Consider the following 14,074-nt stretch of genomic DNA (forward strand, 5'->3'; position numbering starts at 1 on the left):
GGATACTGATCTATCTCTTCTTAATCGGGCACTCTTGTCAGAGTGGTCGTGGTTGCGCTGACGAGGTACACGGTGAGGTGTTCGATGTAGCTCTACCGTCGATATGCTTCCATATCTGACGGTTAGAGGCGTCGCGAGTACACTGGACCATGGTGGACTCAGTGGCCTTTGTGATGGCGTCTATCCAGCGGGTTGGCGATCGACCGCGTGCTCTCTGATCACTGATCTAAGACTTATGTATATTTAGCTGCTCATATTTTGCAGCGATACTTACTGTTGTTTCTTCTGTTGGTAGCGGCCAATACGCTGGTAGGGGGCCGCGGGGGCAGCGCGGGGGGCGTGTCGGTCTTAGCGGGGGGCGCGGGGCCCGGGTCGTCGGCGCACGCATACTGCGCGGACGACGGCTTGCATGTACAGGCCACTTGGTACTGGGAAAGAAGAAAAAAAAGTGTTTATTCTTTTGGAACACTGCCAAAATTTTAAATTCTTAAAAAAAGAATAATCAAACATCGGACTGTGACGGCTTGAAGGTACAGGCCACTTGGTACTGGAAATGAAGAAAAAAGTTCATTTGAATTTTGTTTTTCATCGTTTGGAACAGTTTTGAAATTATGAATTCTTAAAAAGAATTTTATTGTCAAAGATCGGGCTCTGGCTTGCATTTACAGGCCACTTGGTACTGGAATAATTAACTTTTTTTAAAAATAAAACCGACTTCAAATGCGTGAACACAAAAAAAAAACTAAAAATTAAAAATATTGCGTATAAAAAAGTTCATCCCCAATTTTCCACCCTTGGGGGTGAAATATTTTCTTCAAATTCGCATGAAACCACCCTTTTGATAATACCTATTCAACAAAAAAATAATCGTTCAAATTGATTTATAATCGGCGGAGATATTGCGTATAAAAAAGTTCATCCCCAATTTTCCACCCTTGGGGGTTCTTTTTTCTATTATTAAATTTAAATGGGACCACCCTTGAGGTATTACCTATACGCCGAAAAAAGATTTGTTCAAATCGGTTCATAATTGGCGGAGTTATCGCGTAACAAACATAGAAAAAAAACATACGGGTCGAATTGAGAACCTCCTCCTTTTTTGAAGTCGGTTGAAAAAAGAAAAGTGTTTATTCTTTTGGAACTTGCAGTTTCGAATTTTTAAAAAGAGTAGGCATAAATCGGACTCTGACAGCTTGCAGGTACAGGCCACTTGGTACTGGAAAAGACAAAGAAGAAAAAAGCGAATTTGAATTTAGTTTTTCTTCTTTTGGAACACTTTCAAAATTTTAAATTCTTAAAAAGTAAGTCAAAGATCGGATATTGCGTTAGTTAAGCTAGCTCCAACGTTGGTTCAAATCCACTCCACAGTATTGGCACCAAGGTTGGGACGAGCTATTTTCTTGATCCACACATTGGACGAGTGGCGTTATTGTTGAGACCAACGTTAGAGACGTGTGGAGACGGCCTTAGAGTGAATCTATAGGGGAATTATAAGCAGAGTCATGAGATTCTTAATAAAAGCAGTCAGAATCCTGCCTCTCCATAGAGTTTGTATGAAAGTGCCCACGTTTGACTTCACTTGTGGATACTTTTTTGAAATTAACTGACGAAATGATTGATAAGATTTTAAAGTAAGTAATTAAGCTGTGCAAAAGGAGTGATTTTTGTTCTAACAGACAGTATACATATTTATAGGAAATTAAATGATTTCTCGCTGACATATTAAGCGTCGCTCCACTATAGCGGGGACTTTTGCTATATTCACCTCCTAACTAGTCTAAATAAAGTCCCAAAGTCAGAAATTGTGTTCCACGGATTTCCATCTATTGATGCTTTATTGACTGGAATATATGGCTGTTAATTTTAGTACTTTTAGTTACCTTATGCAAGTCGGATGTGACGGAGGCACTGGTGTCGCACTCTGGACACGCGTCAGGCGCAGGCGAGCTGCGCGCTGACGTCACGTCCGCTAGCGACATCTCGCGGATGTCCGCTCAACTGAAAAGAAAAAAGATTTTCAAATTCAAATTCAAATTTCTTTATTCATAACCAGGTGTTTTTACATTTCTATATTGCGATCGAGGAATTCTTTTAAGTAAATAAATACTTGTGGTAGAATATCCCCGCTCTCCATATTAATTTAACATTAATTGACAATATAAATAATAATTATGACTTTAGATATACATATATTATTTTTCAGCCTATTTTTATTAAATTAAATAAAATAATATAAAAAAATTATTTAAATAAACTAATTTTGTTCGCGGCTTTGCCCTTTACAGAAAAACGAGATCAAGCGTGTGTCTCTTTTTCAAAAACGGAATAAAATTCCTCATTATCATCAACTTCAAAGATCATTTACGCCCGTATTCACAAACATTACTTTGAGGTCTCACAGTGCACATTTTTTTTTTTTTTTTTTATGTGACAGGAGGCAAACGAGCAGACGGATCACCTGATGGTAAGTGATTACCGTCGCCCATGTACACCCGCAGACCCAGGGGCGTTACAGGTGCGTTGCCGGTCTTTAAGGTGAAGATACGCTCTCCTCTTGAAAGCTTGCAGGTCGTATCCGTCCGGAAACACCGCAGACGACAGTCCATTCCACAGTTTGGTTGTAACGGGGCAGGAAGTTTCTAGAGAAACGTACTGTTGTGGACTGCCAACCATCTAAGTGATGGGGGTGGAAGTGCTGGACATGGACGCACAGGGTGACTCACAAACCAATCACAGAGCTCTATTCAACGCTGTGCGTTCGATTTGCTGCTTCACTTAAGCAAGCATCGTTTTTGAATACAGGCGTCAGTCTCCTTTGCAAGAACACAACCCTCTCTAATCTTCCAGAAACTAACAAACTCCACCTCCATCCTGTGTTCTCAACAATTTTTAACTATCTCCAGCTCCACACCAGATTTCATCTAAATCGGTCCAGCTGTTTAAGCGTGAACGGATAACTTTTAACAGACAGGCAGAGCCACTTCACAATTTGTAAATTAATTTACCTAAGTTCAAAATAAAACGAGCTCTAACATGGCCAGAAGTCAACAGATAAAATTATATTTAATTTAATAGACTAATGAATGTTATTGTCTATTATTTCTTCATTTATAAGAAACTATCACCGAAAATTATGTACCAATGTCACATTATTATCATCAAATGCTGTACAGAAGCCACCGGCAAAGTCTAGTATAACATACAAGGAAACCATTCCATCAAAAGAATTCGAAAAATTGCTTCATTTCACAGAAAGTCATCGACATAAGTATTATTGGCTCGCACATCCCTGGAATACCATAGATTATAACCGTAAACTATAAAATTCCTTCTCTATGCCTTACATTCCTACCCTGCCTCTACATTACACAAAAATCAACCCTAACCTCTTATGATAGAGTCTAAAATAGTATACGGCCTAAACCACAGTGTAAAGACAGCAAAAACAATATGGCAGCGAGCAGCGATGAACAGCTGACCGTCAACTTCCGGCGACAACAGCTGTATGAAGGCTGTATCTGTATACTGTATGTATAACCTAATGAATAGGTTTAATAAGTTCAATTTTCTTGGATTTAACATCTGCGCCCGCAGTTCATATAATGTTAGGGACAAACGTGAATAATTTTTTACTCGACTGCAAAAAGGAGCAAATGCTTTTTCCCTTTTAGTCATACTATTTTATTTATTCTGAATGCTAAGGTAAAGTCCGTAAGGTTATTTTCCCTAAAGTGAACTATTTTGATTACCTACATAAATAAAGATAAATAGTTTATTCAGTACATAGGCCCTTTCCAGGGCACTTATACACGTCCCAAATATAGCTTGCCCTACCACCACTTCGGGACAACATATGGGCTGGTGCTGAGAAGAAGTGGCGGAAGAAACTCAGTCACCTTTGTCAGAGTAGAGACAGAGGCTTGCTCGCATCGTTTTTAAAATGTTGATGCGGCCTGCATCCAGCGCCTTCCGACCTTTATGAGGTCGTCGGTCCACCTTGTGGGTGGACGTCCTACGCTGCGCTTTCCGGTATATTGGAGAAGGTCGTCCTCCTGCAGTGGAGACTAAATGACCTGATGGATAATGATGATAAGGAGCCTTTTTTTTTATAGTTTAAAGGTACCTACATCAGTTTAACTCTCTACCAAACTCATACCATACGTAAATCACTGCAATCTTGTACACGACAAAACAATAAGCAAAAGTCACGAAAAGAAGCGCTTAGAAAACATTAGATACATAATCGTCATTAAATAACACATAAACGACGGTAATGGGTCAAAATATGTACAGACGACCATCAGACGACAGCAGAATAAGCTAAACACTCTTAAATAGTGGTCATAGATGCCATTTTTCAACAAAAATGAAGTCTGTTGCAGTTGACTACTGTACTTGACCACAACGGTAGGGTGGCCAAGCTTGCAATTTTTCAAAGAATCTAAATAACTAGAGCATTAATGAGGGTTATCGTTTTCATAGTTAACAGTTGGCACCCCTGGCGATTGACAGGACCTTACTCTACAGTGGCGCCATCTTAATAAGTGCAAATGCGATAGTCCTCCTACCACTTTAGCGCTCACCAGTTGGTGCCACTGTCTTCGCTACTAGCAAGTGACAGGACCTTACTCTACAGTGGCGCTAACTGGTGAGCGCTAAAACGATAGCCCTCATTAACAAAACAACATTACATAGAAATGCCCAAGAAAATCCTCTATGGTAGAGCATTTTCTTCTCTATAAGTAGAAGTTGCGAACTTTTTGGCCACTTTGAGTGTCACTAACTTATAAACCATCCCAACCCGTCTGGCCAGCGTGGGGAGTGTAGGTCATCCTCCATTTGCCTCTGATAAATTAGAGAAGGTGCTCTTGCAATGGAAAATGATCTGTTGACGATGATGAAACCACAGTATTGAAGTACAGTCTTGTTGATGCCGTCGATAGAAGTTGAACATGCGAAGAATACTCTCTTTTTATCCTATCTATATTATCAAAATCCGTTCAGTAATTTATTGCGTGCAAGAATAACAAATATCTGTCCATCCTCACAAATTTTCACATTACTACTATTAACAGGACTATTCCCACCTCTCGTTTTCACCGCTGCAATTCCTGTGTAACAAGGATCTACAGCTTGACCGCCAATAAAAAACCCAACCAGTGAAGGTCAAGTTTGTCCCAGGGGAAAGTTAAACTGTCTTTGGACCGCAACGAATTTAATCAGAAGAACATAGGAAGAGTTCGAAGTTAAGGTTCGACTTCCCTCCATAGAATATACACGCACAGTTTCTTTAAAAGTTGATCTGTGGGTCTAGACAAAGTGCAAATTATAATCGCAAACCAGTCGAAAAGTGGTCGAAAAGCCCCTTTTTTGTATGGAGTTTTGACGGATTCGATTTTCGATTCGATCAAATAGTGCGTTTTGTCTAGGGGGGCTGTATTGTTTTAAATGTTACCAATAAACATTTTTCCTTTCTTTCTTCTTAAAATCATTGTCACCTCACTGAACCAGTGAACGAGTGAGTGATTGAATGACGCCGGCCGTTGACCCGGCGCATGCGCAAGTTTGTCAACAAGTCCGATCAGTTTTTTGGCCGTGGGAAGCCGATATTGCTTGCGGTCAAGAAGATCAGTACAACAAGGCTTTAAAAGACCAATTAATTTGTTAATTAATTCCTAAAAGTGATAGACTTTTGAGGACAGACAGTTCCTGGGTTCGATTCCCGAATGGGACAGGACGAGATAAGCAGTTCCTAGTTGTATTTTTAAACTTTGCCTTTGCTTAGTGCTTTATTTTTAGCGTTGATTTCAAGATCTCTTCTCTACATTTCTAAAATAAGTATGTTCTTCGACAGCTACTACTTTACAAACCGATTCGATTGAAAAACTTATCGAATCGAATTGAAATCTCTCATTAAACCAAGAGGACTGTGGTCCCTTTTGAAAAAAAATAAACGGACTTCAAAAAAGGAGAGGTTCTATGGTCGACTGCATGTTAGTTTTTACCCGACTTTAATAAAAAAAACACATAACCCTCCTTCTGGTGCGTTGTGTTTTTTTATTAAATTACTTTTTAATTTCGCACTTTCCTATTATTATTCTGTGCTATTACTAAGAAAGATCAGAAACTATGCTGTAAGAACGGTAAACAAAAATTATATTATCACATCGATTCTCTTTTCTTCCGAATAGTTTCAAAATACATAATAGACCTTCTAAAACTGGTCACGAGCTCGTGAAATGGCGTAAAATTTGAAGAATCACGCGTGACCGGCGCACGAACCAACTCTCACCATAAACTATAAAGGGATTTTAGATTTATACCGAGGTAAGCCATGGTAGAGGCGACTTTATGGGAAAAACAGGCAAACATCAGTAAAGTCCCTGACATAGATCCCTGATTAATAAGCTGAAGTGGCAATGCGCAGAGCACATAGTACGCAGAACTGACGGCCGATGGGGCAGCAAGGTTCTGGAGCGGAGGCCGCGTAGGTACCGACCGACCTCATAAAGGTAGCAGGAAGGCGCTGGATCGGAAAGCACAGCGTAGGACATCAACCCACAAGGTGGTCATTATGGAAATCATTGGGGGAGGCCTATGTTCAACAGTGGACGTCCTATAGCTGAAATGATGATGATGAAGCAAAAATAAGAGGCAACTAAGGGACCGGTATTTTCATTTTATTTTCAATGCGAACATCAGGCCTCCCCAACCCGTCTGGCCAGCGTGGGGAGTCAAATCCGAGGCCAAATCCTCCATTTGCCTCTGGTAAATTAGAGAGGGACGTGCTCCTGCAGTGAAACTATATGAAATACAAATATGTATATGAAATATTGTTTACAAAACTGGGTGTCACTAGAGTGAAACCTCAGATCATAGAAGGGAATTCTTCCTTCCTTCTAACCACACATAATATTCCAAGGAAGAGCGATGTCTCCTGGCACAGGCTTCTTTAAGCTTAAAAGGAGGCATCGATCACTATTAATTATAAGCAAACCGCTGGTAATTAAATAAAGATTTATTATTATTATTATTATTCTATGATCTGAGAGTGAAAATCTCTCTCGGCTTGAAGGTTGAGGCATCGGATCATAGAAGGGAAGTTGAGGCAAACTGATTGTTTGAAATCCTCAATTTGCCTTTGGTAATTAGAGCGGGTCGTGCTCCTGCAGTGAAGACTACATGAAATGGAATGAAATTACTAAACTGGTGGCTACGAAAGTGAAACTCTCTCGACTCGTAGGTTCTATGTTCGATGCCCAGGTGGGGCAACACTAATGTAAAATTGCTATTGTGCGCAGTTTGGTAAGGAAGGACATACCGAGCTTGGAGCAAACAGCTTATCTGAAAGAACAGAAATAACATTCCGTGTTTGAGAGGGTCCGATTGAACTACATTATCAGACGCCTCTATAAAAGGACTCAAAATCTTTGACACAAATAAATTAAGTCTTAAAGACCAGCCCCCCTAGACAAAACGCACTTTTTGATCGAATCGAAAATCGAATCCGTCAAACTCCATACAAAAAAGGGGCTTTTCGACCACTTTTCGACTGGTTTGCGATTATAATTTGCACTTTGTCTAGACCCACAGATTCTTTTGGGAAAACTTTAAGTTTATCTGTAAAATATTCATGGTATTAATTTGGAAACTCTACCAACATTAGTTTTAATTGCTCCAGTTAAAATTTAACAATGAACGCGTCTTATTTGGTAGATTTATGTTATCTTTTGTTAAACGATAAAAGAAACCAAAGATACGGCAAAACTCATTGATCAAAGTTAACAAAGTGTTAAGAAAAACCTCCATACTGACACTGACCTATGGCAGGTAACAAATTTTTTGCAATTTTAAACGAAGAAAAAGGTCGTAAATATGTTAGGAATGAAAGAAAAGGATGTAGGTAAGACCTTTTTGGATAGCAGGTAGAATATTTTACTACTTTGATTAAAAAAAATCATTCCGAAAGAGTTTTTTCTTGAGGTAGAGAAATATTTTAATTAAACATTATGGTCTTAGTTGATTCTTATTTAATAGCTAAAAAGATAATTAGTTGTTTTTGAAGCAACTTGTAGAAACTCTGTCGCTGCTTGTCAAAAATTTCTGTATTTTCCAACTTAGTTTGGTTGGTGATAGGGCTTGTTTTAAATCCACCTGGCTAGCTACCACCATCTTACCTAAGTTGGTCGCCATAACAATATTGCTGTGTTGCGACACTTAAAGTTAAGATAGCCAGTTCCTCTGTGATTGAGGATTCCGGGTGAAGCTCGCTTCCATCTTCGGCCTGATCATCACTTTCCATCAGGTGAGATGCAGGCCAAGAGCTTCCTCGTTGTGAATAAAAAAACAACTATCATATTCCATTTAGTGATGTCACCGAGTCGATAAAATCGTAAAAGTTCATATCGACGTTTTTCGCGGCGAGAAAAGTGTGCCACTTAAAAAATGCTTAAACTTAAAACAAAAGAGCGCTTTCGCTGACCCCACGCTATTGTGAGATGAAAAACGGCTGCCATCAGTCTTGTCAGAACTGCATACTGGACTTTCACTATAGTACGAATGTAATGTATGGACTGGAGTCATTTTCAACCGACTTCAAAAAAGGAGGAGGTTCTCAATTCGACCCGTATGTTTTTTTTTTTCTATGTTTGTTACGCGATAACTCCGCCAATTATGAACCGATTTGAACAAATCTTTTTTCGGCGTATAGGTAATACCTCAAGGGTGGTCCCATTTAAATTTAATAATAAAAAAAACAACCCCCAAGGGTGGAAAATTGGGGATGAACTTTTTTATACGCAATATCTCCGCCGATTATAAACCAATTTGAACGATTATTTTTTTGTTGAATAGGTATTATCAAAAGGGTGGTTTCATGCGAATTTGAAGAAAATATTTCACCCCCAAGGGTGGAAAATTGGGGATGAACTTTTTTATACGCAATATCTCCGCCGATTATGAACCAATTTTTTTTGGTCTCAGTGTACTGCCTACCTTCAGTGGTAACATCAAGGTAATAATTAGTTAACTAAAAAGCAAGAAATAAGTAAAATTTTATAAAAAAAAAAAAACCGACTCCAAAAAACCTACACTAAAACGTAGAAAAATAATTACTAATTACCTACTTATTTATTAGGACGAATTATTAATATTTATGTAGGTATACCATGATTGATACTTTTGGAGTCGGTGCAGGCAAACTTTACATGTTTCATAATCTTGGCACCGACTCCGGAAGTATCAATCATGGTATACCTACATAAATATTAATAATTCGTCCTAATAAATAAGTAGGTAATTAGTAATTATTTTTCTACGTTTTAGTGTAGTTTTTTGGAGTCGGTTTTATTTTTTTTTATAAAATTTTTAGGAACCTTGATATAGGTTAGAATAAATTAATATTTTACATAGAAGATAAACGCATGGGGAGGTCACTATCATCCATTGAAAGAAAGAAGGAATGAAAAAAAAATTTGGTTCATAACATTTGCTAGGTACTACATTATTTCTGCCATGGACACCATAAAAGTAACTTCGTAAAGGGACCTTTAAAATATACTTACCACACTTTTACTGCTTGTTATTTGTATTTTTACCAACTTAAAAAAAAGGTTCTCAGCCCTGTATGTATGTCCGCTATTATCTCACACTGCTGAACCGATTTCGATGCTGTTTTTAGAAAATAATTCTTATATTCTGTAGAACATTTTGGTATAGGTACTTTGGATCTCATGTTTCATAGGAAGCCAAGCTGTAGATCCTGGCTATACAAAAGCTGCTGTGGTGAGAGAGAGAAATGAGATTTTAATAATAATTTAGTGTTGTGTTTTACCTAAAACGATGTTACAAAACTATTTTTAAACATTTATGAATGAGGTAGATACTGTTCTCATGTAACAAACATGTCGGTCACGTAATTTCCTTAATACACGTGCATTAAGCCAAGCCGTGTAATTTTAACTGTTTGTTCAAATTGTTTGAAAGTCCCGCACCATCCGTCACGTAAACTATTGACATAATGTTTGACCTAAACATAGATATACAACACTGAAGTGTCCCAGATTTTCCCAGTGGTCCCAGTGAAGTGTCCCAGTTTCGGTAACTCTTTTAAAATGTGAACAGCTAGGGACTGGAATTCGCAGCCTGCTGCTGTCTTTCCCAAACACTACAATCCAGGCCTTTTCAAGGCGAGAGTGAACACCTATACTGCGTCTCACTTATCAAATACCTGCCTTGTTCTGCATTAAAAAAAACATGACAGGAGGCGCTATTATCAATACTGCGTTATTAATTCCAATTTTTGCCACTAGACGTTTCAATGTCGCTTCAGTTTTTAGTTCGTCTAATAAGTCCCAGTTGACAGTAAGTTTTAGTCCTATCTTTCTTTGAATGTCAATAGAGTAATTGAAAGAAAGAAAGTAAAAATGTTTATTCAGTTTATTGACACCATTAGTCAGTTGACATGTTTTTAAGATCTGTCAAAATGGCGACTCTTCCGCTATTTTGTTAATTAAGGCAAAGGTGACATCAGATCGCGAACTCAATTGAATGACTTTAATTAATTTCATAGTCACAATAAATCTAATTTCACTAACAAATTGAAGCTTGGTTTTCAGGGTTAGAATGAAATGTTTAAAGAAGTGTCTTGAAATTATTGGTCAATGGTTTGAAATTTGGAATTGGACAATAATAATAATAATAAATACTCTTTATTGTACACCACATAAAAAGAAATAGAAAGAAAAGGAACACATAAGGTACAATTAGGCGGTCTTATCGCTATGAAGCGATCTCTTCCAGACAATGTTTTTGTCTTATCGTACTATCAAAGGGAATTCTCAACTGTTTATATTATTACCATAGAGAATAGACAGAGTCAAAACGTATACGAAATTACAAAGGTACAGATCGTATTTGATGAAAATATGCAATACTTTTTGTCTACATTAAATCCTAGTAGAAACTATAATATTCAAATTGGAGTCAGGATTGCTCTATGGTCTGGGTAATCAAAAAGGACCTCAGGAATTGATAGCAAGGTATGTGGGCGTGGGCGACCTCATGTTGGCTTTGATTACGTTGAACTGGACACAGGAGTCAACAACACAATACTGGACTCGTCTCTAGTAAAATAAAACAATTTCATGTCAAATGTTGCTAAAACGAGACCATAATGGGACATATTCTAAAAAACATCGAATCTCATTCTCTACACGCCCCAACTCTATGACTTAAGGTACTATGTCCCCTAGATGGGACAGAGGGCGTCCACAACAGTCCTCCATCGCGTTCGGTCTTGAGCTTCGCGCTTGATCTCGCTCCAGGTCTTGCCGATTTTCTTCGTCTGCTACAGTGCGCTGCCAAGTTTGCCTGGGGCGACCACGTTTGACAACGACCAAGTATTATAAGTAAGCCCTAATTAAACAAACTCTACACCAAGGCACCTTAGTCAAAAAATTACCCTTGCGCTTCTCCAACCTCGTCTTGGCCAGAATGAAGTTTAACAATTTTACTTATTTTTATACTTTTGTTTCGATACACCACCCATAGAAGGCTAGCATTTGAAAGTACTATAAAAACTGTAAAAATTTACATTTCTTTACTACCGATGATAATGTTTTAACTATTTATTTGACCTGTTAGTTAATGTCTGTCAAATTTAACTGACGCAATCGCGAATTGAATCGAATCGATTTTAACGCGAATGGTTCAACAATCGGCTTCTAGTACAAAAACAATACCTTTGATAACCTTTAAGAAATAGATAGGTTTGTCACGGACAGAATCTTAGCAATGGAGTAGCGTGCCATAAAATTCTCTAACGCCCGTATTCACAAACGATGCTTGCTTAAGTGAAGCAGTAAATCGAACGCACAGCGTTGAATAGCAGCGTTGAATTGGTTCGTGTGCGTTCACGCACACTGTGAGACCTCATAATAATGTTTGTGAATACGGTTAGGTGCAGACAGGGTCCGTCGATCATGCATTAAAAATTGTTGGTTTTCTAAATAAGGTCTTTGCAACATTTTAGAAATTTTCTTTCCTTCATTCTAAAAAAAGACCATTTTCTTCATTTTAACTAAAAAAAACTCAAAATTATAGAACTTTTCAACTGTTTCATGACCTCTGCAACCCGTATCAATGCGGCTGATACAGCAGTAGCTATGCCCCTTTTCGTAGTTTCAATATTGATGCTAGAGAGAACGAAATCGTGTTTTGTTCTTCATAATAATACAGTGGCATTAGCCAGGGTATATATCCATTGCAATAAAATTTTATTTACCAAACGAAATCGATAAACTCTACAGTATTGTGCTGGCCCAAATATCGTCAAATCGCGCGTCTATTTATTTGTATAGACCACCGTTACACGACCGTTATTCGATTAGTGATTTGGTAACGATATTACGTAACAAATCGAGTTGGTTCTATCGATACTTTGATGATGGCTGCACTGCACTATTTATTTCAAAATTATGATGAATGCAGTGATAGGATAGTTCCGTCCGTACTAATATTATATGCGAATGTAATTAATCTCTCCGTTACTTTTCACGCTTAAAAAATGGAACCTATTTTGATGGAATTTGATATGGGACCCAAGGAAAAAATACGGTAATTTTTATCCTAGTTTTTGAAAGGACACAAGCCTAAAGTTCAACTTCCATAAAGTGGAGTGTCCCATCTAACTTTAACAAACGTCAAAAATCTGTCAAACTCTGTACAACACAAACGTTAAAGTTAAGCGGTTTTAACATTATATTTTTTATTATTTGTTATTCTAATTATATTTTTAAAAACTAGATGATGTCGTTAACATCTCTACAGACAGACACAAATAAAGAACAATATTTATCTTTCTTCAGTTTAATTTCAAACCTTGCTCTTTAAAATAGAGTATAGACTATCTCTTGAAGAAGCATTATCTTCAATCATATGAATTCCTCAATAACAGCAGCTGTCTTGTGAGGTCAATTAAAAGCAACCGTGGCAATTGGCAGAATTGTGTCAAACTGTTACACAGGATGACAGCGATTTATTCAAATTAACACCATGATGACAATACACCATGACTATTGCCAAAGTCGTGACACAATTTTCTAAATTCTGGTAGTTTCTGACCTTTCACGGTATTAATTAATTAAGATGATGTCATTACCGTAAAGAAATTAGGGATTACTATTAATTATTTAATTGAACAGTATAGTTAAAAAATAACTTTCATTAAACATTCATTACAAGTAATTAAAAAATAGTTTAAGCACAGATTAGGTAATTATGTAATTAAGTTTTAAAATAACTTTCATTAAACATTCATTACGATTATTAAAAAATAGTTTAAACACAGATACTAATAAGTTTTCGAGTCATTGCTAATGTTTTTTAATTATACTTTTTTAATGTCTTTGTTTGTGAAAAAGCGATAGGCAAAGTAATTTATTTTTTAAGATAAAAGAAATCAATATTATTATTTGCTCGACGACGAAATATTTAAATGGGAACGAAACGAGTCCATTTTTCAAGAATTAGCGCATCAGATTATAATTTTTTGTTACAAATTCACTCTTACTACAACCAAACAAGACCACACAAGCTTGAAGTGCATTCGTCTGTACATTTAGTGCGTCAGAGGCCAATAATAATGCTGCGTTGTTTAAAACAAGCGATCGGCGCAAGAGTGTCCGGTGACAGGCCGCGTTCACACGCAACAAGGAGCCGTTGTGGGAAAGTATGACGTAAACCACCGATACCCAAAGTGGTCGAAAGCCGGGTTTGAAACACGTGTTTTGCCCTACAACCAACAAAAACATCTCTACATTCATCAAAATTAAATGTTGATTGTTGACATATTTTGTTCGTTTGTTTCAGCCAAATGACGTCCACTGCTGGACAAAAGCACGGTAATACTATCTATACAGTATTCCAACTCGGCCATATTTTTGAAATAAATGTCAACAGCCGCGCGGTACGTCACCATATGACAACATGCGATAGGGCTGCCCACCTGCAGACCCTATTTTCATTACATCTGCCTACTTAGAATTTTTATCTAGTTTTGTGAATGTATTTTGTG

General features: G+C 37.6%; 1 protein-coding gene across 1 annotated transcript in view; it reads right to left on the reverse strand.

Moving 5' to 3' along the window:
• Nucleotides 1-14,074, reverse strand: part of LOC135084804 (uncharacterized) — a 44,030-nt gene that overhangs the window by 24,079 nt on the left and 5,877 nt on the right. The window contains exons 2-3 of the mRNA XM_063979543.1: nt 1,881-1,998; nt 275-428 (exon numbers count right to left, since the gene is read on the reverse strand). Coding sequence (XP_063835613.1) covers nt 275-428; nt 1,881-1,979 — 253 coding nt within the window. The 5' untranslated portion in view covers nt 1,980-1,998. The remainder of the gene's footprint in view (nt 1-274; nt 429-1,880; nt 1,999-14,074) is intronic.

The sequence above is a fragment of the Ostrinia nubilalis genome, chromosome 27 (assembly GCF_963855985.1).
Source record: "Ostrinia nubilalis chromosome 27, ilOstNubi1.1, whole genome shotgun sequence".
NCBI classification, from domain to species: domain Eukaryota; kingdom Metazoa; phylum Arthropoda; class Insecta; order Lepidoptera; family Crambidae; genus Ostrinia; species Ostrinia nubilalis.